The 24,379-nt window shown below is 36.4% G+C and overlaps 4 protein-coding genes across 10 annotated transcripts; all 4 read right to left on the reverse strand.

Moving 5' to 3' along the window:
• Positions 1 to 1,406: 1,406 nt before the first annotated feature.
• LOC105180253 (uncharacterized) lies at positions 1,407 to 8,681 on the reverse strand. Its single transcript, XM_088882854.1, has 7 exons — positions 7,071 to 8,681; positions 5,577 to 5,994; positions 4,783 to 4,924; positions 3,485 to 3,600; positions 3,327 to 3,405; positions 2,342 to 2,575; positions 1,407 to 2,015 (listed from the first exon to the last, which is right to left on the reverse strand). Exons 1-7 carry the CDS (start codon positions 8,143 to 8,145, stop codon positions 1,686 to 1,688), a joined length of 2,394 nt encoding a protein of 797 aa, XP_088738980.1. The 5' UTR covers positions 8,146 to 8,681; the 3' UTR covers positions 1,407 to 1,685.
• Positions 8,682 to 9,541: 860 nt separating this feature from the next.
• Positions 9,542 to 11,227, reverse strand: LOC105180255 (F-box/kelch-repeat protein At3g23880). Its single transcript, XM_011103930.3, has one exon. The coding sequence runs from the start codon at positions 11,053 to 11,055 to the stop codon at positions 9,826 to 9,828; it is 1,230 nt and encodes a 409-aa protein (XP_011102232.2). The 5' UTR covers positions 11,056 to 11,227; the 3' UTR covers positions 9,542 to 9,825.
• Positions 11,228 to 11,978: 751 nt separating this feature from the next.
• LOC105180156 (protein IQ-DOMAIN 3-like) lies at positions 11,979 to 15,365 on the reverse strand. 5 transcript variants are annotated; one of them, XM_088882418.1, is made up of 6 exons: positions 15,176 to 15,365; positions 14,520 to 14,609; positions 14,092 to 14,406; positions 13,556 to 13,783; positions 13,307 to 13,426; positions 11,979 to 12,950 (listed from the first exon to the last, which is right to left on the reverse strand). In XM_088882418.1, exons 2-6 carry the CDS (start codon positions 14,592 to 14,594, stop codon positions 12,321 to 12,323), a joined length of 1,368 nt encoding a protein of 455 aa, XP_088738544.1. In that variant the 5' UTR covers positions 14,595 to 14,609; positions 15,176 to 15,365; the 3' UTR covers positions 11,979 to 12,320. The 5 variants fall into 5 exon arrangements, with proteins under 5 accessions (XP_088738544.1, XP_088738547.1, XP_088738546.1 ...); XM_088882421.1 differs by lacking the exon at positions 15,176 to 15,365 and adding an exon at positions 14,865 to 14,989; XM_088882420.1 differs by lacking the exon at positions 15,176 to 15,365 and adding an exon at positions 14,750 to 14,904.
• Positions 15,366 to 18,358: 2,993 nt separating this feature from the next.
• On the reverse strand, positions 18,359 to 23,165 carry LOC105180218 (protein PHR1-LIKE 1). Of its 3 annotated transcripts, none has more exons than XM_011103883.3 (8): positions 22,777 to 23,165; positions 20,657 to 21,414; positions 20,189 to 20,387; positions 20,013 to 20,089; positions 19,888 to 19,927; positions 19,746 to 19,803; positions 19,527 to 19,611; positions 18,359 to 18,978 (listed from the first exon to the last, which is right to left on the reverse strand). In XM_011103883.3, the coding sequence occupies exons 2-8, from the start codon at positions 21,296 to 21,298 to the stop codon at positions 18,631 to 18,633; spliced, it is 1,449 nt and encodes a 482-aa protein (XP_011102185.1). In that variant the 5' UTR covers positions 21,299 to 21,414; positions 22,777 to 23,165; the 3' UTR covers positions 18,359 to 18,630. The 3 variants fall into 3 exon arrangements, with proteins under 3 accessions (XP_011102185.1, XP_011102183.1, XP_011102186.1); XM_011103881.3 differs by having other exon boundaries at positions 20,657 to 21,445; positions 22,777 to 23,164; XM_011103884.3 differs by having other exon boundaries at positions 19,527 to 19,596; positions 20,657 to 21,445; positions 22,777 to 23,158.
• Between the last annotated feature and the right edge of the window lie 1,214 nt (positions 23,166 to 24,379).

Genomic DNA, 24,379 nt, shown 5'->3' on the forward strand with positions numbered 1-24,379 from the left:
TATTTTAATTATTATTTTGTTAATATATATATATAATGTGATCAAAAAATTTAATCAACAATTATGATATTTTAAAATTTTAGTAAGCGATTCACACCAAATTTAAATATATATAAGACTATGTAGATTAGATCATATCGGACGATTTGATTTAAAATCACATGGCCTGATTTACGATACATCGACTTGAATGATTATTCTTATGTTCCAAGTACGATATATTGACATCCGTATATTCAATATGTCTAAAACTTTACCAAGTGTATTTTTTTGTAAGTTTGATCATATCTAACGGTCTGATATGAATTTTGATGGTTCGATTAACCTATGTTGTTCAACAATATAAGATGATAGTTAGATCAATGTAATGTTAACATTTATAAATATATGAATTTACTGCAGATTGTGAACATATATTAATCTCAACAATAAAATAGTTTAAATTCATTTCTGCCGTGAAGTTTCTTGCCGTTGATACGCCACCATATGGACAAATCACGGCCTGAGACTACCACCGTTCGACTCCTCTCATCGAGACGATTCCAACGAGGCCAAGCTTTTCCATTTTCATCACCGTCTGCGACGAAGAAGACGACAGAAAGAAGAGAGATAAACAAAAATTAAGTAAAATAATAAAATATATAAAATATTTAATTAAATATATATTCATACATTTAAAGATAATATTTTATATAAGTTAAAAAAATGATATAATTTTGAAGAATACCTAAACTTTATATCAATTTTTTTAACTTATATAAAATATTATATTAAAACTATTAATATATATTTAAATTAATTATTTACTATTCTTTTATTATTCTAGAATTTATTAAATTAAATACTTTACTAAATTATTATTTAAATTATTATTATTATTATTATTATTATTATTATTATTATTATTATTATTATTATTATTATTATTATGGGTCCAATCTTACATTATATAAGCAACTTTTCAACAAAATTTCTGCACCGTGTTATATTTGATTAATTGGCCTCCATTTATGTAATTTTTGACTTGCAAGAACTTTCCCTCTAATTCTGCAATATTTGTATGTTTACTCGTTTTTGCATGATTTTGGACATAAAATAATGACATCAGTACACAAACCCCCCTACTTTTTGAAAATTTATATATATACCTCTTAAGACATCGACACCACTTGAGGGACAAAAATTGGAAGTTATGTAAATCTTTTGTTGATATAAGCATTTCTGTCCAAATCCTAAAAGAAAGAGTATAGTTGTGAATGAAGAATTTTCAGAGTGCAAGCGTAATTTCAAAAGTTTTTTGGGAAAAAATATAATTTCATATTTTTGAAGGAGGTTAAGTGTAGATAACTTCTCGATCCCACAACACTTGTGCAAATTAAGATCATCAATAACCTTAAACAATCACATGCAAAACTATCATATTATTTGATATTATTCGACAAATGCATTATCTCAACATGCATTTTTCCATCAGGAACTAACAGTCTCATGTTGCCTTAACTTTCATCTGTCCTGTCCTCAAAAGTCCCAGGCTATAGAACTAGTAAACATGAGTAATGAATTCATGTCGAAGAACTCGAATCCCATCACAGGGAACTCGACGAAACATACTCAAATAAAAAGGAAATTTCGACGAATTGACTGAGCATGAAATGCTATAATACAAGCAAGAATCACCTGGGAAACTATTTCGGCACGACTGCCTCACTATTTTCGTCGGTCCTGTCCATGGCTTTCCTTATAAGCTCATAACCGGCAAAGTTCATGGCACCAAGTGGAGCGACCCAGAAGAAACGGGGAACGGCTCCTTTAAAGAATCCAAACGGCCCTTCATACTGCAAAATAGACAGTGCTACGACTGATAGTGCCACCGGCTGCCCCTGGGAAGCGGTCATCATCCGTGTCTTTATTACATCGAATGGAGTTGTCAAGACAGCAGTTAGCCCACCAGTTATAGCACCAACAGCAATTGTTTCCCACTGTTTTAGCTCCCGTCCTACCAGCTGCTGGACGGCCTGAAATAGTGCGGGCGGGAATCGGACAAGATTTAATCAATTGGCAAATGGAGAAAATATGTTAAGAAAACCAGTTCACGTGCAAGTTTCAGCTAAAGCTGAAGTGTAACGTTGTGTCAAACTCTACTCTCTGACAACTAATTAACTCAGCCTATTATGATTCACAAATAATCTAGTTAATGAGAGTGCATGAAAAGATGCACAGAATGACACAAATGAACAATTATAAATATACGATGACCAAGAAAAGTGAAAGAAACGATATATCCGTGCCACCAAGTATATAGTTAGGAAGAAATCAAACATGAAAACAAGATAATTTATACCTTCTTGGATTCAGTATAAAGGCCCGTTCCAGCAACATAGAACGGAATCTCTCGGCAGAGAGTCATACCAGTTCCACGGAAAAAACCCCTGAGACCATCTTGACGCCAAGTTTCCACGAGAGCTTCACCCACATTGTCATATAGACCAGCCTGCAATCTTTGCTTCAACACCTCACATGGAATCCGCATTGCTGTTCCCAGGAAAGTGCTAACGAATGACAAAACAGATTGAACCTAAAACCATGCTCACAACAAGCAACCGTTGCCAAAGCTTTACTCAATAATGAACATCAAAGAAAATTAAAATTATTTATAGCAGTTCCGTAGATAAGTTTACTTGTCAACGTGTGGAAAAGAGGTTCAACATAAGAAGAAAAATAAGCCTAGGACTAAAGTAAAATTCGGGTTGCTGGAAACAGACACACAGGCATATAGCTATATGCTGCAAGCAAGAAATACTGCTGATTTTCCAGACTACTGAGGCAAGAACATTTGATCAAAAGTATCCAAAGAAAATGTATATAAAAAATATTGAGAGAAATGAGGAAACTCGAGCATGTGAGCATTGCTAAGTTACAATTATGTACAATCGGAAAAGGCAGAATTATGGCAACATGAGGTTTAGTTTAACCACAGAAAGCCTCATTAGGTTTGAGAAATTACATTTGCCACCCCGGCACTAATAGCCGTTAGAAAAACATAAGTACCTAACATCTTTGAAATAATAATTTTTTTTACCTTTATTAAATAGTACATAATTAGTCGAGCCCAGCCTACTCATCCTCGAGCTCTTTGGGGAGCTGAGCTTGAGCCCTAGTGTTTTTGCTCGCATGAGCTATTTCTACTTTTTTATAGACGATAAGAATCACCAGGGATGCTAGATCCTCGATGTAATTTTCCATATGTAAGAGTAAACTTAGGAAAGAGTGTTATAACGATCCCCAAAAGAATGAGCTAACCAGAAATACAATATCATGGCCATTACCTGTACTTCTGGAAGTGTTGGTGCAACGTTTATCAATACAAACTTGCTTGCTTCGAAAATTCCAGTTCGCAAACCGTGGCTGCATTATTCCTTAATTCAACATCCAGAAGAGGAAGGAATCTTCAAAGGAATCATGGGAAAGGTTACTGAAATTATACCTTGAAAATTGCCCTAATATGGCTGGAATGGATCCCAAGTACAATCCCCGGACACCCAGTTGAGGAAGCTTTGCTAAAATTTCTGGAAAGGAAAGGGTTGAAGCTTGCACCCGTGTCTGACAAACCAACCAGAATAGTGAAATCAGATGACCTGCAATGGCAAAGACTACACCTATTTGCCTCATTCAATTATTTCATTTTCAGTTTTCTTGCATAGGATGTGTTATGTAAGATGTTATACTAAGACCAATCTCTATGAACTCACAACTAACCACCAAATGATGCCAAGGTTGACATTCACCTTCATGAGAAGAAAAATCTCCGTTCGATGCAATTGAACCTACTAACCACATAGGAGGCATAATACCTCAAAAAAATGTAAGGAAGAAGAGTCTTCTTCGAACGACCTAAAATCATGTTGAGACATCCAGCACTGCTATCAGATAAATTTGTCAGCTTAAAGTGCATTCAGTGTGGGCTGTTTGGTTGCTAACCTATAAATATTATTCATTAAAACTCAACCGAAATACTGAATTTCCTGTGACGTGATTCCTTCAACCTAACTTAAGCCTAACCCTAAGGTCCATAACTCTTGGAAAGGCATCCAATATCAATTGATTTTCAAGAAATCAATCATCCCACAATCAATTTTGAACTATCTATTCATCATAATCTATTTCCTGAAATTTAGCCAAACTCGTGAATGGAAATCAAGTTTAATTAGCAGTTCCCAAGATCACCTGTAAGGTTGTTGTCAGATATTACTATACGGTCCATGCCCCTCAGCTAGATTGTGTCTTTCAATCATACTGATCAATGCTTCTTCAAGTGATACTGAGGTTGATATAGAAGACTTCCCGAACATGCTGCTTTATTATTTTTTTTCATTTAAATGTCGGTTATGTGAATAACCTTTTATTACTGATGCTAAGTTGCATAGAATATTGGATTCCCGATTCCTCAAGTTGTCAAGTAATAAAGAGTTTGGAATAGGTACATAGATGTATCCATCCATCTATGTAATAAGATACACTTATAACTGTGTAGAGCAACTAAAACAGCTAAGTTGATCGTGTATCTAATTAAGTGTTTAAAGAACTAATGACTTGATACAAAAATAAATAAATAAACAAATACAGGACTACTATGTCTGGAAGCAGTGGACATGTTAATCTCCCAAGCATACCATCACCAGACATTCACAAAACCATATTTCAAAGCGATACCACAAAGACATCAAATAAAGAACAAAAGACCAATACAGACGGGATTGTGCATGCAATTTCTCAATATTTTACCTTAACTGTGTCAAGAGGATGCATTAAAGCTGCAGATAATGAACAGGAAATCCCTCCAGCCAATGCTGATTTTAGTACACTTACAGCAGGTGTATCCACAGGAGAAGCAGAACCAGCAGTAGCAGATTTGGATGGGATGCTTCTGTACACCATCGTAAAAGGAAAAATCTGTTTTAGTTTCTATTAGAAGCTGGTACATGGAGAGCTGTTCAAAATTTCAAACCATCCACATGTATCTAAAAAACTCAGGTTAGTCTGTATCAGAATATGCATTACATCAGTAGCTACCAGAAGAGGATTATATTCCATGGCTATCAGCCCCACTAGCAGTACACTACAATTGGCCCATATTGCTAAAACTCCTTACAGAAAGAAAGAAAGAATTAAAAAGCAATTAGAATTATACATGTGAGGCATCAAAAGTAAGCTCTCCTATTAATTCCAAGTTCTAATTTTATGACATGATTCTAAAAATAAAAAGGAAAAAAGCTCCAAAGAGAGAAAGTTGTAGTTTTCATTATCAAATGCAGTAGACTAACTCTTGAAATTGGCCGCAAGTAGAAATCGACATCAAAACTTCATGTTCTATAAAAGTTATGTCTAATAACCCCTAGTAGATATACTATTCATGCACTTCCCAAAGGACTCTCCATCTACAGCACGTAACTGTCACCTCCATTCATACCAAAAATGGAATGAGACAAGGAAAAGTCAAGCAGGAACGTAATAAGATGTCAATTTTTGTGATAAAATAATTCTACACAAGACAGAACAAAAAGTAAACCTTAATTTACCGGGAGTTTACTTGGAGTCTGTCTGATGGGAGCAAAAGCATAAAATTCCGAAAATGCCCGTAAGATACAGATTTATCAGTGTTAGCATTCAGAAAATGCATCATGGCAACAGCATTATCTTCATTAGCTGGCAGTCCAGCATTCTCCAGTGATGCCAAAATTTCACTTTTCTGGAGTGTCCTGGACTTGCTCAAACGGAGACTGGTATAAGCCCGGAGAATGGTTGGTTCTTTCTGTTCCATCAAGGACAAGAACTGTTTCCAGCCAAAAGATTTAGAGAACAAGTGATTTCGAGTACGCTGCATGAATTGGTGAGCATATTTGTTAGGCAGTTTTCTGTTTCTCATAGCAATCTCAAGATCTTCCAAAGTAACTTGCCCATCACCATCTCTGTCCAATTCCTGAAAAAACCTTTTCCCTGCAGAAAGAGAGATTTAGATTGGGATCTGCTGTGAAACTGATTGAAAAACATATTATAGCAAGCAGAAACCATCTGAGAACTAAGTTCCGACATCAAGAGTGAATACTTAACAACCGTGAATGGCATTATACGGCACACAAGCTCGTTTTTCTTTGACCCTGCTTTGTAACCAAGAGAACCCTGCATGCTAACTTGACTGACCAACATGTTGAAAGCTTAAATGGAAGTATATGAATCAGGAAGTTCCCCAATAAATTGGCTAAAATTAATCCACCTGTAAGAAAGACTTGCCTAACTGAATTATACATGTTGGTTCAACAGGCCAAAAGTCTTTGGCTGGTTGATCTTCTGCTGCTAGACAACCCTATTTCTAGTGAATAAAATTACAAGGCTTAGTGAGACCCAAAGTTCCTGCTACACAAAAGACCAACTAAGTGATAAATTCACTCTAGTCAAAGTTACAGCTATTCCACTTTCTTATCTGGTAACAAAGAATTTCTGCACAAGCTTTCACCAACTATAATTTACGACAGTGCATATTCATTTCTTCAATCACTGGATTAATTATTTTTAACTTGTCAACAATTTTTATGTTATACAAACAACGGCGGAATCATTAATGCAGTGAACAACCAAATTTTGTGTCCATTCATATAAGCTGAGCCCATGATCAGAGCAAATGAACTTAAATCTTCAGGAAAACAAGGTTAAGTAACCAAATTATTAGGCCACTGGAAATCAAAATGGAAAAGGTGAAAGCTGGGCAATTTCCATAGTCTTGACAGTTATTATGAAAAAAGGTCCAAGATGCCAAAAGTAAAGAGAAAACTGTAAAGGAAGAATCATATTACACACAGGTACCCTAGATAAACAAAACTCGTTTCTGCAAATAAGAACAGATATATCTGTCCTAAAAAAGTGCTTTCTAGTGCTCTATGTTCTTACAATATACTGAAGACAAAGTGCACTGCACATAAAAACAAGTTCATCCAACTATCCAAGGCGAACTCTTACATGCCAATCGCAATATTATCTTCAGTCAAATAAAAGACATTTCAAAATAAAAAACGTGCCTTCAGCTTCTGTGTATCTGAAGAAATCCTGAACCGAGAACTGTTTCTTCTTGTCAGGATGGTCTTCTTTCGAAGATCTCCCTATCTGAGGCAGAAGCTCGATTAATTCTGTCAATGACACAGTGGAAAGTGTCGATCTCAACTGCTCAACATTGGATAATGGAATAGATAGCACCCCATTTGTCAATTTTGGTGGTGAAAGGCCTCCAATATCCTCCTGATTGACACCCTCCTCCCTCACGTCCTCTGTAGAAGGCACTCCAACTATACTTGATGGCATACCTCCCACTTTAGCAAACTTCAAATTCCCGAAGAATCCATTCACATCTGCTCTTTTACCTTGATAAATACTAGTAAGTGCCTTAAAACAGCCAAATTGATTAAAATGTGGGCCTGAGGATTCACGATCTGTATTCCTAGACTTATGATCTAGAATATCTGCACCAAACTTTGGGAAATGACTTAACTTATTGAATACAAACCCTATTAAGTACTCAAATTGCAAATTCTTTTCTTCTATAACCTTCAACTCCTTTAGCTTAGTTTCACCAACAACCCTCTGTTTCACATCCACTTTCACATTTGAGAATGCCTGTAAAAAACCATTAATAAGGGACAGCAATGCCATCTCAAAATGCAAGAAATTCCCATTTCCATCCTCCTTCCCACTACCATACCTCTGCTTCAACCCTTTCTTCCACATATTTTCATTCAATTTCTCACCCCAATCATGGCTAACATTAGTATCACAGTGATCATTACTTCCACATTCTTCTTTAAATATCCCAAGAAGTATCTTCATTGGAAATTTCCCTTTTCTCGGATCATCACCATCACCATTGAAAACCAGACGTTGACCACTCTTGTTCTTCACATTCAGCCGGGCTGCCACCAGCTCACCATCAGCATCATCCACAGCTCTGCTTAACTTCCCTTTTTGTGAAACCCCATTAAAGCAATGCTGAAAACTCCTGGCCACCTTCCGAAAATTTGATTCCAGTGGCGAAAATGCAGTCTTAACAACCTGAACAGAGTTCAAAAATGACTCTAACGGATCATTCCCTGACACCACCATCACTCAAAAATCTAGCTCAATCACCATTCATATGAAAATCTCACAGTTCCAAACACAAATCACTTCATGACCCACAAATCATATGAACCAAAAATAAAAGTCATCGCTTAATTCCCAACCAAAAATATATCAATATATATCCAAGACCCATCAATGAAAAACGACATCTTTTCAACTGAAAAGGGCTGGTGGCATTCTTTGATAAGACCTGTTAGGTGTAGTCAACTCTTGATTTCTCTGTATTACTATTTATACTGCGCGTGACTATAGTTTATTTCTATTTTACAGAGGCAAGTGTATGATTGAGTATGTAAGCATTTTTCCAGTAGAAAGAAAAATATACATAAAATAGATAAGTTTCTGGGGTTCTTGTCAACTAAAAAATGAAATTAACAGCTAAGCTCTTCAATGTATATGGCTAAAACAAAAGGGTTTTCGTAATCTTGAAGTTTTTTCAAGAAAAAATCTGAGGAAATCCCGTAGATCGATCTGGTGATAGTGAAGAAGACAAGTAGAAGAACAAGAGAGAAAAAAAATAACAAGAAGAAGGAATATAGACCTATATATTAATTAACTAATATAAGGTTGGTATCAATATTATTTAGATGAATAAATGCGCTTAATGACAAGAATGCCCTTAACCTTTACCCATATGCAGTTGCACCTTAACTAGTTTGCTTGATGTGAGGGGGGTGTTTTTTGACAATTTGAATGCGTAGATATGGATTGGCTTGTTTCCCATTATATTATGTTTTGAATTTTTAAGTTTTTATTAATTGTATCATATATCTATATCGTATTGAATCCGTATTATTGTACCCGTGTCTATGCATCATAATTTATAAAAGATTGATGCAACTTCATTTCGATATCCATTCTTATGATTTTTGTTTACAATGCTTTAAACTACATGAGCAAGTGGCTAACTCATCAACAAGTTAATAATCTTATTAGGTAGGAAGTTGGCCGAAAAACAGACAAACTAATACACGTTGAATTGAAATCGATCAATAAAATCTCGATTTTGAATTTGATTGTTAAATTTAATAAATTAAATTTGAACAAATGTTTTTGTTCGATAGACTTGTGAGCTCGACTTGAACTCAATTTGGTTAGTAAATTTATAATAAAATATACTTTAAAATATCAAAGTATTCGAGTTTGACTCATTTTTTATCTAATTAAAGTCCGTTTGAGATCGTTGCAACAAGCAAACCAAATCCAAACGCAATTTTTCAAGCTCGATTTTAATTCAAACAAATTTGAAGAATGATGTATTCGATTGAATTCAAATCCCTAGGACTTAAGATGAATTTCAACCAGAAATCATAGGAGGAGACAAATCCCTACCTTTTCTGTGAACATATTCAAGAAACGCATAAGCCAATACTTGTCATAAGAAGACACAAGCTCGGAACGAACTAGCTCATTCAGGAAAGTTAACAAACAGCATAAGATACAACATCTTAGGAAACCAACTGCATATATAGCCATTCTTAGCATTCATAACATTGTTCGGCATTTCTGCATTACAAAATTCTTAGGTTTTGAGACTTTCAGACGACGTTCTTTTACAATTCTGAACATTGAAGGATTCTTTTCTTGGATCTTTGATTCCAAGAATGCAGGAGACCTCAACAGACTCGAACTTCATCCTCAACCAATCAACATGACTCAACATTAATTCATTGATGACCCGTGTTTCTTCTGGTTTTGAATCTTTGGTGCAGCATCAGGGACAAGTGAGACTAAACTCTCAACATAAGCATCAGCTTCAAGAAAAGTATGAAAGTTCGTTATCTTGGGACGATGAAACGCATTGTCCTTCGGATCATACACTATGAAACTCGATCCATAGACCAGCAAGATTTCACCTTTTGCTCCTCTGCACAAGGGAGTCGAGTACGGCCCCTTCCAGGGATCACCAAGATCATAAGGAACAGTCACCAATTTATCCCAAGAATCTCTCTTTCCATACTCCCTCAAAATCCAAACATCCACACTAGTTTTGGGAATATCACACAGCACACACAGGCATCCACCAAGAACTCCCAATGACGGTGAGAAACCACCCTCAATGTACCTCGGCTGCTCTACCGTTCTGCACACCTCACTTCCTAAATCGAACGAGACAATCTCCCACCTAGCATTGAATCCAACCCTCCTTCCCCAATGAAGCTTTCCACTCACAAACTTCCCTTTGTCATCAAATGGAAGGCCATCCTCAAAGACATCAATTCTTTTCCAAGAATTTGCCCTCAAGCTGTAAACTTGCACCATAGTCTCATATCTACCAGCAGTGCAAAACCCGGAAAAGATCCCCAAAACCTTGTAATCATCATTACACTCATCAAAACCAAACCCGTACTTGGTAATGAACAAACCCCTCTTAATCCTTTCATCCGCATCAGGCAATTTCTTGTGCTTTCTCGTAGATGGGTTCCACAGGAAAAAATGTCTCCCGTTAATGGCTATGCAAACAAGCCCATTACAGCAGCCTACAATCCTAACTGAATTGTTGGGATTTTTCATCGGATAATCGAAGTCAACTGCATTAGCCACAGGCCCGGACAGCAGTGAGTTCAAAGAACATTGCTTTAGGCTGTAACAGGGCAGCAAAACAGTTGAAATGATCCTGTGGCGGCCGAAATTCGTGTCTTTTCTTGAAACTGCGAGATGGGCTCTGATGAAATGGTTGCTGGAGATCAACGAGCGCCATGATTTTGAAACGCACCTCAATTTCAAGAGGCACCTGACGGGGAGTCTTGACAGGATCTCTACGATGATTTCTTCGGGGAAAATGGGGATGCTTCCAGCTTCCGGGGTCTGGATACGGCCACGGGTTTTGGTAGTTCTTGGCGGATGATTATGATCGTAGATTGATAATTGTGAGTTTTCTCTGGTTTCCATTTCCGGGTGCGGCGTTGACTGATTGGTTTTGATGAGATTTTGCTATTCCGAGGTGTAATACAATTGGTGGGTTCTTGAAATTGGTGATTGGCATGTTCTGATAACTTAAAAAAAGAGGAGAAGATGGGCAAAATTTTAGATGGGGTCACTCTGCTGTCTATCTGAATAGGAAGAAATTTCGATGATGCTTAGGATAAGAGTCAAGCAATTGGATGTGGATCTTATGTTGTCATGAAATGAAATAAAATGTCGACATTGTTATATGTAATTAATAATTTACAATTCCAGTGCTGAATCTCATCATTATTGATGAATTTTGAAAACTAAGCAGTGGAAGATCCTCCTCTCTGTTATTAATGGGATCCAAACATAGACAAAAGCAATCATTTCAAAATTTAAAGTCTTGAGAAGTTTGACGAAAGAATTATGATATAATGTGGATCGAGATTATAATAGTATTGAGTGCATATGGTCAAGAGGACCTCAATCTAAAAATATTTAAGTTGCTTGAAAACAAAAATCATTTCGCTTGTTTGAAAACTTTCAGTTATAATCTTTCGAAACGTAAATTATTATAACCCATAAATAAATGATCCGAAGAGCTAAATTTATATTCATAAACCAACTCTTGCAATGAATATTCACTAGTATTTATAGCAAGTACCATATATCAAAAAATATATGGATTTACATGGGAAAATCACAAGGGAGTAAATAACAAGGTGATCAATGGTTAAGGGTTCCTGGATTGTCGTGACACGTCGAATCGGGTATGAACCAACCTGCTAAAACGGCCGAATCCTTATCCTGTTTCGCTGTTTTATAAATTCTGAGGGGTATATTCATCTTTTGTGGTGTTTTTACTGCTCAACCCCCATCAAAGAGTTAAGAGGTTACAAGAGCTTTGCATTATGCAAGAAACCTACGGCATGAGAACGGAGTGGCATTTCTTACAGTAAGTCGGACTGAAAAATCTCAGAACAACAAACAGGTTAGAGAAATAAAAAGTTACAATATGCACACAAGAGAAAGGCAACATAAACACAGCACCAGTGTCACAAACGTTTCACCACAATGCCGACCTCTAACTTATTCACAAACATTTCGAACCCACACTCATTTGACGAAGAAGAAAACTCGAGTTGAAAATAAATAAGCCAGAAAACACTTCCCTCAATTGGCAGATGATGTTCATCTCTTGATTCTTTGCGTTCATCTTCAGCATATCTCTTTCGATGTGTTACTCTCCATACATGTCTAGTTTGTTACGAGCGTCCGTTATTAGGACAAGGACCGATCTTTGCGGGAAGGGAATGCCTCCTAGGGCCCGCAACAGGGGAACTCGAGAAAGAGAGCCGTTTCTTTGCAGAACCACCTGACGACTTTTCGGGTGTGCCGACTTTATCTAGTCCTAACCGCGATTTAGCTCTTGCTGATTCTGTGGATGCCATGTAGCTTGGGACGGTAGATGAGCTTGCGAGGCTCTCGTCATCTCTCAGGGATGAACCGGCAGTGCTGTGCCTTCGACATCGTTCTGATTGAGTGCTGTTAATGCTCTTTGAATCCTCATCTGTGCCAATGGTTCCTCTTGGGCTCTGTGGCCTTATTCTACCAGCACCTTTCGACTTGGGAGTCGAAGGGGATTGCCTGCTTGGGGGCCGGCTTTGTTTCTTGGCAGTTGGAGAGTGAATCTTGGCATCTCCAAGAACAGAAAAGGAACGGTTTATGGTGCTGCTTGGAGAAACAAGGTCATTGTTCAGTTCTTTGTCTGCTGCACTTATGTTTTCCCATGGCCGGGCGGCCATCCATCGCTCCAACCAACTCCAACCCCAACGGGGATTATTCGGATCCATGAACGTTTGGTTTGCAGAACTTGAAGAGTTCCTCCATGTTTGCTGATATGAAACATTACATCCAGGTCATTGCTGAAAACTAGTTTTGTAACTACAAGATCAATTGTGAGATTTGATCATAGAAACAGCACAACCAAGAATTCCAGAGAGGAAAAGACTTGGATTCTTGACTATTTCATTTTCATTTTCATTTTCAATACCATGAAACAACTAATGCATGAGATTGAAATGATAATGAAACAGAAAAACGTATTAAAAGCTGAGGTTTAACGTTTCCATAAGTACGTAATCTGACTAGAGATTCTTTTGAAATTCTTGATTATCGTTCTTGATCCTACTTTAAGTACTGCCATAAAAACTTTCATGGTAGCCAAAAGAAATCGGGATAGTTATGTAACCTGATGTGAATATGCATAAGCCAATGCCCTCTCCCTTCTCTTAGCAGCTTCTTGCCTACTATGAAGATTTGCTTCAATCTGCTCTTTAGACCGCAAGCTGTCGTCCCAATTCTCTCCAATCTATATACACAAAATTGTTAAGCCTTAGCCCAAAGCTACTCAAGAACCACACGGACCCAGCAAGCACCAGACTTGCTACCACATGTGCTGTTCAAGTTGAAGGGGAACGAATCAGCTCACATCACTTACCGATACTCCCAGCTTCTCAAGTTCCTTTTCGTGTTTCTGCTGGATTTGTAGCTGAATAGCTGAGTTCTTATCTGACATTCTGAGTCTTCTTGCACGAATCTCGGATTGCACACGTGCCAGCGTCTGCATGCACTTCAAGGTGGCGGCTGATTGACGTTTGGCGGATTTCCCTCCAATCAATGATTTTAGCCTCACAAGACCCCTCAAAGCCCTCAATGCTCTCCTTGCCTAAATTTGAATGTGAAACAATGAGTTAGGAAATTGATGAACAGATTGTGAGTGCAAAGACAAGCAGTCAAGCACACAAAAGTGTTGGATCAATGATTGATAGGCCAATATATAACAACACTGCATTAGGCTCCACACCCGACATAACCGTCGATGTAGATGCAAAATTACTAAAGCTATCACAGGACTTCTCAAAATGCATCATAACTGCTCAAAAGAAAAGGGATAACCGGACCAGGCAAGAACTAGACAACTTCAGTAAAAATGAAATTATTAGTCTGTCTGTGACATTATAAGTATCATCATACCAAGTAACCTCGGAAAGCTGTTTGAATCTTGATAGCAGCTATCTCTTCCTTTGTTTTACCCGAATTACGGGCTGCAGCTCTCAACCGGACAACCTCAGCAGCAGCATGTGCGGCAGCAACTGCAGCCTCAGCAGCCATGGCTGTTACAAGAGCAACCGAATAAGCATGCCTATTCTGTTCACTCTCAGCTTCTTTTAACTTCACATCCTCCGTCGGAGAATGGGCTGGGGGAACAACCACTGTGTCTTCCGCTTTGGAAGAACCCAAGTCTATGCTCCTCTCCTTTCCAAGCCATCTCACCGACTTTCGGCTTTTCTGATCATTATAAAAGAAATAAACATAAGAAAAGAAAAAGTAAGTTGTTCTGCTTTCATCTTCAAACAACACACAAAAAGAGAATTCCAAGAATGATGAGATCAAATCTCCACCTTTTCTCTCTTTTCTTTGGGCTCACAACTGATCGCTTTCTTCACTGCAGAAAACCAGCCCCCTCTTCTCCCCATTTCTGATCAAAACATCTTGGGAGAAACAGAAAAAAGTCAATCATAAGGAAAGGAAACATCCGCAAGTTTCTATTAAAAATCTTGATTATCAATAACTCTGAACTTATAAAAATGATCACTTTCACACAATGCTGAACAGATCCACCTGAACCCACCTCTCTCTATATATGTTCCTTGGCATGAAAAACAAAAAAAACAGATGACGGCATATACAAATATACATGTCTGTATGTGTGGTACGCATTTGCAAAGTACCAAGAGGAAGCTTACAGTAAGAATGTCTCCCACCCCCCACACACACGTATGACATCAAAACTCAGTGGGGAACTAAGAAGACAAAGAGAAATACAACAATGAAGGATATAAAAGGTTAAATATTTTTGTCAAATCCATCATTTGACAACCAAATGCTTCCCCCCCCCCCCCCAACCCACCCCCAGCCCACAGTGCAAGAAAATCAGAAACTGCAGAGAGCCCACCTCATTATACTCCATAATGAAGCTTCTACAAGTCTCCCGAGACAAAATAAACAAGAAAAGCAATCCAAAAAAGCAGGAAAAGACACCAAGAAACACACATACCTGAAACTGAAAACTGGGCACACACTCAATCCTCAATGCAAATTCTTTGTTCTACAAACAAGAAACTGATCTCTTCTCTTTTCTTAACAACCCTCACCAAAAGCAGAGCATGCACGATTTTTCTGTGAAGAAAAAGTAGAATGAAAAAACTCACAACGCGATTCTTGCTTCAGGAAACCTTACAGTTACAGACGTAATTGCATCAGACAAGAATAACGAACGAGGGCATTCTTGGTATTTAGCCCACACAAAACGGCCTGCACAGTGATTGTAATGGATGGGTGGGGGGGCTGTTCGGTGGTGGGGGCCCACCAAATGATGATTCTGACCTGCGGGATAGGGAATTTTGCAAAAGTTAAAACAACAGACAGCTAACGACCTACTTATTGAGGTTTATAGTTAAGAATCTTTCAGTCCCAGTAAAATTATGGTTAATTTAGTTAAGGAAACATCATATTTGTTCGAGGCAAACGAAATCAAGTAGTTAAATTTATGTAATTTGTAATTTGATTAACGTCTGGTTGCACAAAATATTGTCTATTCTAATTTCGTAAAAATTTTATGAATTTATCCTGAAAATATATTTTACTAAATTTTGTGCAAGTGAACAAGAAGAATTAAGAACAGATAGATTTCATGGGATTTCATATCGTGGCATACCGAAAATGAACTTCAAATCAATATTCATCAGGTCTAGTGATTTCGTAAATAAATTTGAGATTATATATTCAAATTCTGTTGAACCTATAAATATTTATTATTTTATATAAAATAATTATAATTTATTTAAAAATAAAATAGACATAATCACGTAAACTACCGCTTCCATAAAAAGAAAAAGAAGACTTCATCCATCACAATTCTCAAATTGGGAAAAACAAGGGACAAAAATACTTGTCAATGCGAATCTTGTCCCACTGCCCCCCCCCCCCCCCGGGCCCCCCAAAAAAAAAGAAAAAAAACAAAGATCATTCTGATTTATGTTGTATAGATATTAGGTAGGAATATTATTAATTTTCTTTTTTCAATTTTACCTTTCTTATTTTTTTTAGTTAGATAGTTACATTTACGCCCTTTGTTTTATAAATTATTTACATAAATCTATATTATTTACGTAAATATAGAAACTATATCTAATAATCAATAAATAGGGATAATTTATGTAATAATGTCGATGTTTTGGGGGATATATGTAAATTTTTTTAAAAAGTATGGTTGGTTTGCCAAAATGATGTTAACATTTCTGGTAAATATACGTATAATTTTTCAAAGTCATGGGTAGTTTTTATGAATAGACCATAGACCCTCTTTTATTTTCTTGAAACTCATAAGAGTACCTACATTTCACGTGATGCTTTTTCCTCCAAAATCTCTCCAACCAGCCAATTTTTCCCGTCTAACATTTAAGATATGACACAAAAAACAATGATTATTTCGAGAAATCTGAGAATATTTCTATAAAAAGTCCTAAAATATAGGATAAAATATTTAAATAAAATGTAATACCATAATAAATAATCTAAAAAAAATATCATATGAGTAGAATTTAATATGGGTAAGGCAGATTGAATTTACAGTTGACATATTTATTTGCATTTGCAATAATAATATGTGGCTTTTGTGACAATGAAAGCAGCAGGAGGGATGTAAGGCAGCGGCATGTTTGGGTGGCAATATTAATTTCTTCACATGTTGGATGTTAACACCTTTGTCCTTTTCTCTTTTCATCACAGCTTTGTCCTTTCCTATAATTAACCAATATTAATTACTACTTATTACCAACTTTTTCACCTAATCTCTGTTAATTCAATCTTTATTTCTTTGACTATTTTTTTTAATTATTAAAAGATTAAGATTAGTTTAAAATCTATTGTAAGTGTTGCAACCAAGGAAATTTAATTGCCCCACTGTTTCTTTTTTTTTATTTTGGTATTTTAATGAGAGCTCGTTCAGATATATACATATATATATATTATTGAATTTGATTGTCGCAACCTTACAAACATAGTGGGAACTGAGTTCAATCTCTATTAAAAGGGCGATTGGCTAAGTTCATAAACCCCTCAAAACATCTAATAAAATTAAATACAAAATTTGTCAAGAAAATAGTTGTCAACTTGATCTTAATGGTAACATATCATTTTTTGTCACCTAATTGATAAAAAGAGCTTATTACGCTAAATACCTTAATATTTTATAAACTTTAATATTTTACTGTGTTCAAACTCTTTAAAAAATTATTTTTAAAATAAGATCCAACGTGTTAAAAGTAAATTTGAAATAATATTCTTCTTCAATTATGTGTAGGCTAACTACCCATCTTTTTTCCTTGATCTAAACAACAAACTAAGGATGTATTAATTAAGGTACACTACTTAGGAAATGGGAAAATTTGGATATGGAATCATGGGTTTGAGTTTGTGTCACTTTCATGTCCAAAAGGGTAGAATGGTCATTTTGGTCAGTTTATGAGTTGGAGAGAGGACTTGGACCATTCCCAAGTATTAAATACCATTTAATGGGGTGCAACCTCTTCACATTTTACTTGGTGACCACTACCTATATATGTTCATGCTTAGAACAAAGGGAAAATAATAATAATTAAAAACAACAAGTAGTTGTTGAAATAAATATAAATAATCTTATGATTCTCTTTGTTTCACTCGAAGGGTGTTTGCCTGAATTTATTTCTAAGATTTTATAAGTTGGTATATTTTTGTAAGATGTTCTTTTTAATTTATAAATATCGGATCTTACTTTAAAAAAAGAGATCATTTTAAGTGTTTCGATAAAATAATATTATGGAGCTTATAATATATTACTAATTGTAACTACATTGACAATCCTAAGGTACGGTACAAATGCATAAATATCCCCCGTCCTTATGCAACATTACAATTACGCTCTAGAGGTTTTAATTGTAATTATAAGTACGTCCCTTATTTAATAGCAAACATTTAAACAAACGTCCCCTAAGATACATTACAGTTACGCTAACGCTCCTTTAGGGGCATATTTATATATTTGCAAAAGATACGGAATATTTGGGTATTTAAACTCAACCTCAAGAATGTCAATAAAATTTATCATTTTTTTTTTCTAAATGAGCTGTAAGTTCCTTACGTTTTATTTTTCAATCTTATAAATTCTTTTCCTAAAAAATTTACCAAACAGGTTGCAATATCTTATGAACTCTGAAAAATCATAAATGTTTTAAAAAGCTTACAACCTCGTACAAAAGGTTTTCCTGAACTACTATCCCCACATACATTTGACATTCTGTCCGGGAATCCTTTTCAATAGCCAATTTCTGAATGAACGATCGTTCAAACATCAACCGGAGAGTGCGAATACAACGAAAAACAGAGAAGGGTTCGATATTTTACATATACAAATGGCAATAGATTCCGCTTCTAGACAAGAAAATATTCCGTCCATCACAATATCTGAAAATGTCATGTTACAAGAGTTGTCGAAGAGCTCCCTGTTTCGTCGGCCCTGGCTCGTTTGGACGGTGGACTGGATTCACTATCGTCCAACTCATGCTCCTCAAGGGCTGTCGTTTCACACGACATTTCTTCCTTGTTTGGAATTTCGTGAGTGCTGGCGTGATCATGCTCTGACGACTCTGCTTTAACGTTACTGACAGAAGGCTGCTTTTCGATGGTTGGCGGTTGAGAAGGCTCGTCTACGTTGGCCGATGAGGCTTTTAGCTTTTCTTCCTCCATCTTCCTCTGCTGCTCAAACATTATCTGGAGGTGCTTCCCTTGTTCTTCGATCCGCAACTGCAGGTTTCTTTGAATCTGAAGGAACAAGCTTTCCATAATAAGTTTAAACCAAGAACATAGTTCTCGATGCACAAGCACTACAAAGGAAATGAAACAGTCACAAAAATTATAAATGACTACGACTTAGAAACCCGGATATCTATCATGTTCAAACAAAACCAATACAAAAATGTAAGTTTTGATCACAGGTAATCAACATTTTGCTATGGTTTTAGTTATGACCGAAATATTTGCCATAATTTTTAGCTACGGCTAATGTTTTGGCATCGCCTACAAGAATAACAACCAGTAGTCATTGTGCAGTCTTGGCTGATTAATCCCTACCACGAATTTTACTTTTGATCGTAATAATTAATCATGACAAAAGTCATTTATTCTAGTGATGTCAACCTATGTTAACGGAAAAAGAACAAAGTATATATGAACAGGCCACATAGAAATTGCACAGACTAAAATTCGTTTATATAAACAGAATCAAACTCCAGGCGAGTATGAATGTTATCAACAAAACTCCTGTAATACACTCTAACTGCTTTACAGGACATCAAGCACCATTTACATACCTCAAGTTGTTCATGGAGCTGCTTTTGGACTTCCATCTGCAATCTGAGTGCTTCGGTTATATCCATCTTCCTGTCGTCAAAAAGTCTAAATTGAGATGTTCAGATTTCAATGACGCAGAAAATTGAGACTTTCAAAGACGAAATCTAGGACATGAAACGCAGGAGAGAAGGTGAATATGATGCTGTGAACATGTTGGCAAAAGATAGAGATAGACTTACGTCTTCAAGTCCAGGGATGTAATCTCAGACACAGTTTTAGACTTCTTCTCTGAGGTTCCTAAAGTCAGAATGGAACAATTAAAAATTCTACACACTATCCAATACTTCAAATGCAAAAGACAACTTGGGAAGCAATCTCTACCTTCTGACGACTCCGGCTTGTACCTCGCAGTTCTATATTTCTGAAATTTTAGAACATAGTGATTAGAAATCTTCACATTTTCACAGGAGGAAAACCGAATTCTCGAGAAAAACGTGCGTTCATACCTGCAAATGGCTCTTTACATGATAGATAGTCAAGCCTTCAACATTCATGAGCTTCAAGACACCTTTTGGTGTAGCACCTGCACAGTTAATATATTGAAGTCGGTAGTACAGAAAAATCAAGTCTTCAGTTTCTCTTGAAATTATGAAACTAAGTATTGACGGACCGAGACACTTACGCTCACTACCACCAAGCTTATTCACAGCATCCACAAAAGCTTCATGAAGTTCTGGTGTCCAACGCATACGTGTTTTGATTGTGGGTGAAGCACAGGGAGAGCTAACTAGAGGACAGCTTTGTGCACTTGACACAGGAGTATGCTGATGCTGATGAATTTGTGGCTGGGACGATGAGACTTCAGGTGGCAACTCCAGCAGCTGTAAACCATTAACAGTTTGAAAAGTTAAAAGACTAACAAGAAGAATGGATTATGAGAAACTAAAGAATAGAGACCCATCAAATTTTTAGCTTGCTCGAGAAAGTTGTGCAAGCCCTGAAGCAGTCTGATTGTCTCAATGAAGTTAATTTAGGAAATAATGTCAGAAACATTATACAAACAATTCAACTATCTGCACGACTACAATTTCTGTGAAAATCAAATAAGAGGTACAAAAAATAACACAGCTGACACGATTCAGAATCAAACCTTGGCATCCAGCTCCGGAACATTGACATCGACAAGGAGATCACTCAAATTTGAATCAAGAGCATCATCAACTGTGATTAACTGATCTGCCCAGTCCTGCCAATCAGTTCTCTTAAAATGATCTTCTGATGCCGTCAGACCTGTACAGGTATCTTCACTATTCTGGGAATGGATATTCAAGGGAATATCAGGAAAATTCTCAGTTCCATCTGTATTCCAGGAGACATCGTTATCCTCTGCAGCATAGCCATCCAATTTTCTAGCTGGAGTAACTGAAGGAGATAGCTGGCTTGATGAGAAAGAAACTCCATCATTGAGTGGCTTAGGAATGAAAGGCAATTTTCTTGGTCGATTTATATCAGGCGACATCAAAGAACCACGAAGATTTCCAGGGTGATCAGAAGCAGAAGAGAACAAATGCCCAATGGTTTTGTTGTTAGATGATAGTGTACTAGGACAAGAGGAAATTACATTAGTAGTCAGTTCCTGAGCTAAAGTAACCTGAGGTGAATCGGGCAGCTTTGGGAACTTTTCTTCTGAAGGAGAGGGCAAGGTACGCAACGATCTAGGCAAAGCTCCAGAGGTTTCCATGTCATTGGGACGTGCTTCACTAGATTTTTTCTTAAATAATGCAGGGGCCATGTTCAATTGTTTATAAACAGATGAGAAACTATAAAAGATCAGCGGAGAAACAGTTCCGAGCTCATTGGAGTAACAACGATTGTTCCCAGAATCCCATGATTGCTACCTCTTAAGCACTACAGCAGTTTAAGGTTATCACTTTTAGATCTGGAAAAGAAAATATCAAGTAAATGTAAATAGAATTTGAACAGAGTATAGATTTTAAAATATCCTATTTTCACACAGCAAAATATGCCTGGTTTATGTGAAAATGGGTTTCAAAATATTGCTGAAACTAGACAAACCAGATAGAATATGTCATGCGAACTGATAAAATCGCGGGTATAGGATTTTCAACATTCAGAACAAAGTACCTGAGATTTTGTTGTGAAGATAGGGTCACAATGAACTAAAACTAAGTTCAATTAAGACAATGCAACTCAAGAAAACAGCTATATTTATTAGCATTAGCCGTGGATGTCGTGTTTAATCACATCAACATATTTTCCAAGCAGTTTCGCTATTCCACATTGTAACAGGTGGAATAAAGTTTTTGAAAACCATGCCACATTATCGAAGTTCAATTAAGAACTTCAAACCTTAAGTTAACCTTAAAATTACATCTAGCCACCATTAGTAACCTCATGTATTGTCCAATATGACCCCCAAAATTCAACGAGACGGCCTAGCAGATATTATTCCTATTGAATGACCACCTCATTGAAAAGTTTAAGCTGTTAAAGAGGAGAGACATTTGATATCGAGTACCTTTAACAATTCCATTTGCAAAGTTCTCAATCCTTGAGCTTCTAACACTAACGGATAGCTGGAGGGGAAACAGAAAAAATTTACGAAGGTGATACCAAACAAGAAGAGCTGTTTCCTTCCATGTATTTGAGAATCTAATCATTCTTTGATCTTCTATCTCGTTCTTTTTCTTTCTTTTTTCTTCTCCTCTTTTTCCCACAGAATTTCACAATTCGTTTTGCAATTGCCCAAGAAAAGTCAGCTAAACAAGTACCCATCAATTAATGGTATTTCATCAAATAGTCAGTCTATTCCGTAATTCACAAACCCAAAGGGGTCCCCCCATCTATCATCCTCATTGTCCAAGCTTCTGCAGAAACTCCATCACCACAGAAAAAGCTTTAGCTTTATCTTTCCCTAGAGAAAGCCACCTCCTTTTACTATAATCCCACAAGTATCAGTTCTTCGGAGAAATTCTAGTCAAACCCATTTCAATTCATGCAATTCACACCACAACACCCCAGTTGATAAACCAAAGACACAAGTTGTTGAAGTACCACACACACGCACACACAAAAGAAAGAAAGAACAAAACTTTCTGCGGACTAGCGGCAACCCAGTTCATCTCAAGGTAAACCAACCACGTAAAACAAGATTAACTACATTGAGTACACGAATGGCAGGAAAACTGAAGAAATCGAAGTGGGCTAGCCAAGAAACAGCAAGAAATCCAAGAAAGACGAGAAACAAACCGGAATATGTATGTCTGGCGGCTGAGCGAGTACATTTTGCACACAAAAACATGAAGACGAGAAACTGTAAGATGAACAGTAACCATTAACAGACAATCTGGTATCAGGAGTTCAGGACTCTGGGAGAGCGGTGAACTACAGAAACATTCTCCCACCCAATGCTGACTTTCCAAATCAAGCAGAAATGAATGATGATGTGAATGGATATGTGGGCTGTGTTTGCTTTCTTGAAATTGTATGATTGTTGGGCGTTTGCGTGTGGGTAAATTTCAGCTTGTCTTGTCTGGGTGTGATCTGGGCCGTGGATGCTGAATCTAAGATTAATAAGAGAGGATTCCATTGCCATGTTGGTTAATTTTCTTTGTTTTTTAAGGATCAATTATGGATAAACACATCATTGGAATTGGGTTTCGTTGGAAAATTTGTGATGTTGGTTGGTCCCATGTAATAGCATTAAAGCTAGCAGCCATTTTTTAAAGAAGAAAACAAGAACTGACCACTTGAGTTCCTTTGAAAGTGAAGTAGTTGATGATGCTTGCTAATTACCTTAAATTATTGGGAGAACTACATTTACATTTCTTTTATATCATCTGTTTATACAAATTATTTCTATTGTTTACATAATATTATATAAATTACTTTTACAATCAAAAAAATAAAAGTAATTTTATGTAATAATAATGACACTTTTACAAGAGGTACGTATAATTTTGGATAAATTACAACAACTTTTCATAAGATTTAATATAACAAGGGTAAAATACACTTTGCCCCCTAACTATTTGTCATGTAATAATTACTCACATAAACTAACAAATGCAACACTTACTCATATAATTAAATTTTTAAATAATAGGGGTAGCTTCTTTCCCGACTCCTAGCCAGCTACCCGTAAGCCCAAAAAGCGTGAGGGGAGCTGGCATAGCTGAAGGGAAGGAGAAGCCCCCAAAGAATGTAGCTAAATGGAGTGAGGCATCCGAACGGCAGACTCAAGTAGCTGCGGAAAGAAATTCTTTTTTAGTAATTTTGTATTTTAAGTTTAAATTAAATTTGATTCTTAATATAATCAAGATTGAAGGAGTTTTAATTAGATCAAACATGAATTGAACTCGACTAATTTGATCTTTTTTTAAGTATATTTTATTATTTTTACACTAATCAAAACGAGCTCAAACAAAGCTTGAAAACTTGTATAACAAAAACTTTTGTTCAAGATTGATTTATTAAGTTTAACAAATCGAACTTAAATGAGTTTCAGTGATCGATTCCAATCAAATATCGAATAGTTTAATTTATTTTTCACCTGCAAGAATAAATACTTAAGTATGGAGACATGATTTAGAGCTAAGTAATCTTTCATTATCATATATATAGTTGAGTTAATCAAATGCTATGCCTCCAACCAAATTTTGATGATTGCTTAATTGTGGGGTCAATTTTATGATGTTGTAATTAGTCAATATTTATATTGGGGGTTGGGGGGTGGGGGGGAATAGAGAAGGCAAGAGTGCAAGTGGCACAATAAAAGTTTTTGTTTAATTATTATTAATATGACTATAGGTAAATGCATTTTTAAATAAAAAAATCATAATTAAGTTTAAAG

The sequence above is a fragment of the Sesamum indicum genome, linkage group LG7 (assembly GCF_026168435.1).
Source record: "Sesamum indicum cultivar Baizhima isolate 11 linkage group LG7, ASM2616843v1, whole genome shotgun sequence".
NCBI classification, from domain to species: Eukaryota; Viridiplantae; Streptophyta; class Magnoliopsida; order Lamiales; family Pedaliaceae; genus Sesamum; species Sesamum indicum.

What these genes read in the sequence shown, in the direction of transcription:
- LOC105180255 (XM_011103930.3), bottom strand. Translation starts at nt 11,055, where the DNA reads ATGGAAACCAGAGAAAACTCACAATTATCAATCTACGATCATAATCAT.
- LOC105180156 (XM_088882418.1), bottom strand. Translation starts at nt 14,594, where the DNA reads ATGGGGAGAAGAGGGGGCTGGTTTTCTGCAGTGAAGAAAGCGATCAGT. An exon ending in TTGAGAAGCTGGGAGTATCG is followed by an intron (nt 13,427 to 13,555) that starts GTAAGTGATGTG and finishes TTGTGTATATAG; the next exon opens with ATTGGAGAGAATTGGGACGA. An exon ending in CTTATGCATATTCACATCAG is followed by an intron (nt 12,951 to 13,306) that starts GTTACATAACTA and finishes GTTTCATATCAG; the next exon opens with CAAACATGGAGGAACTCTTC.
- LOC105180218 (XM_011103883.3), bottom strand. Translation starts at nt 21,298, where the DNA reads ATGGCCCCTGCATTATTTAAGAAAAAATCTAGTGAAGCACGTCCCAAT. An exon ending in TTCCGGAGCTGGATGCCAAG is followed by an intron (nt 20,388 to 20,656) that starts GTTTGATTCTGA and finishes AATGGTTTACAG; the next exon opens with CTGCTGGAGTTGCCACCTGA. An exon ending in ACATCCCTGGACTTGAAGAC is followed by an intron (nt 19,612 to 19,745) that starts GTAAGTCTATCT and finishes ATCTCAATTTAG; the next exon opens with ACTTTTTGACGACAGGAAGA.
- LOC105180253 (XM_088882854.1), bottom strand. Translation starts at nt 8,145, where the DNA reads ATGGTGGTGTCAGGGAATGATCCGTTAGAGTCATTTTTGAACTCTGTT. An exon ending in ATCCTCTTGACACAGTTAAG is followed by an intron (nt 3,601 to 4,782) that starts GTAAAATATTGA and finishes TTGGTTTGTCAG; the next exon opens with ACACGGGTGCAAGCTTCAAC. An exon ending in CAACACTTCCAGAAGTACAG is followed by an intron (nt 2,576 to 3,326) that starts GTAATGGCCATG and finishes GCATGGTTTTAG; the next exon opens with GTTCAATCTGTTTTGTCATT.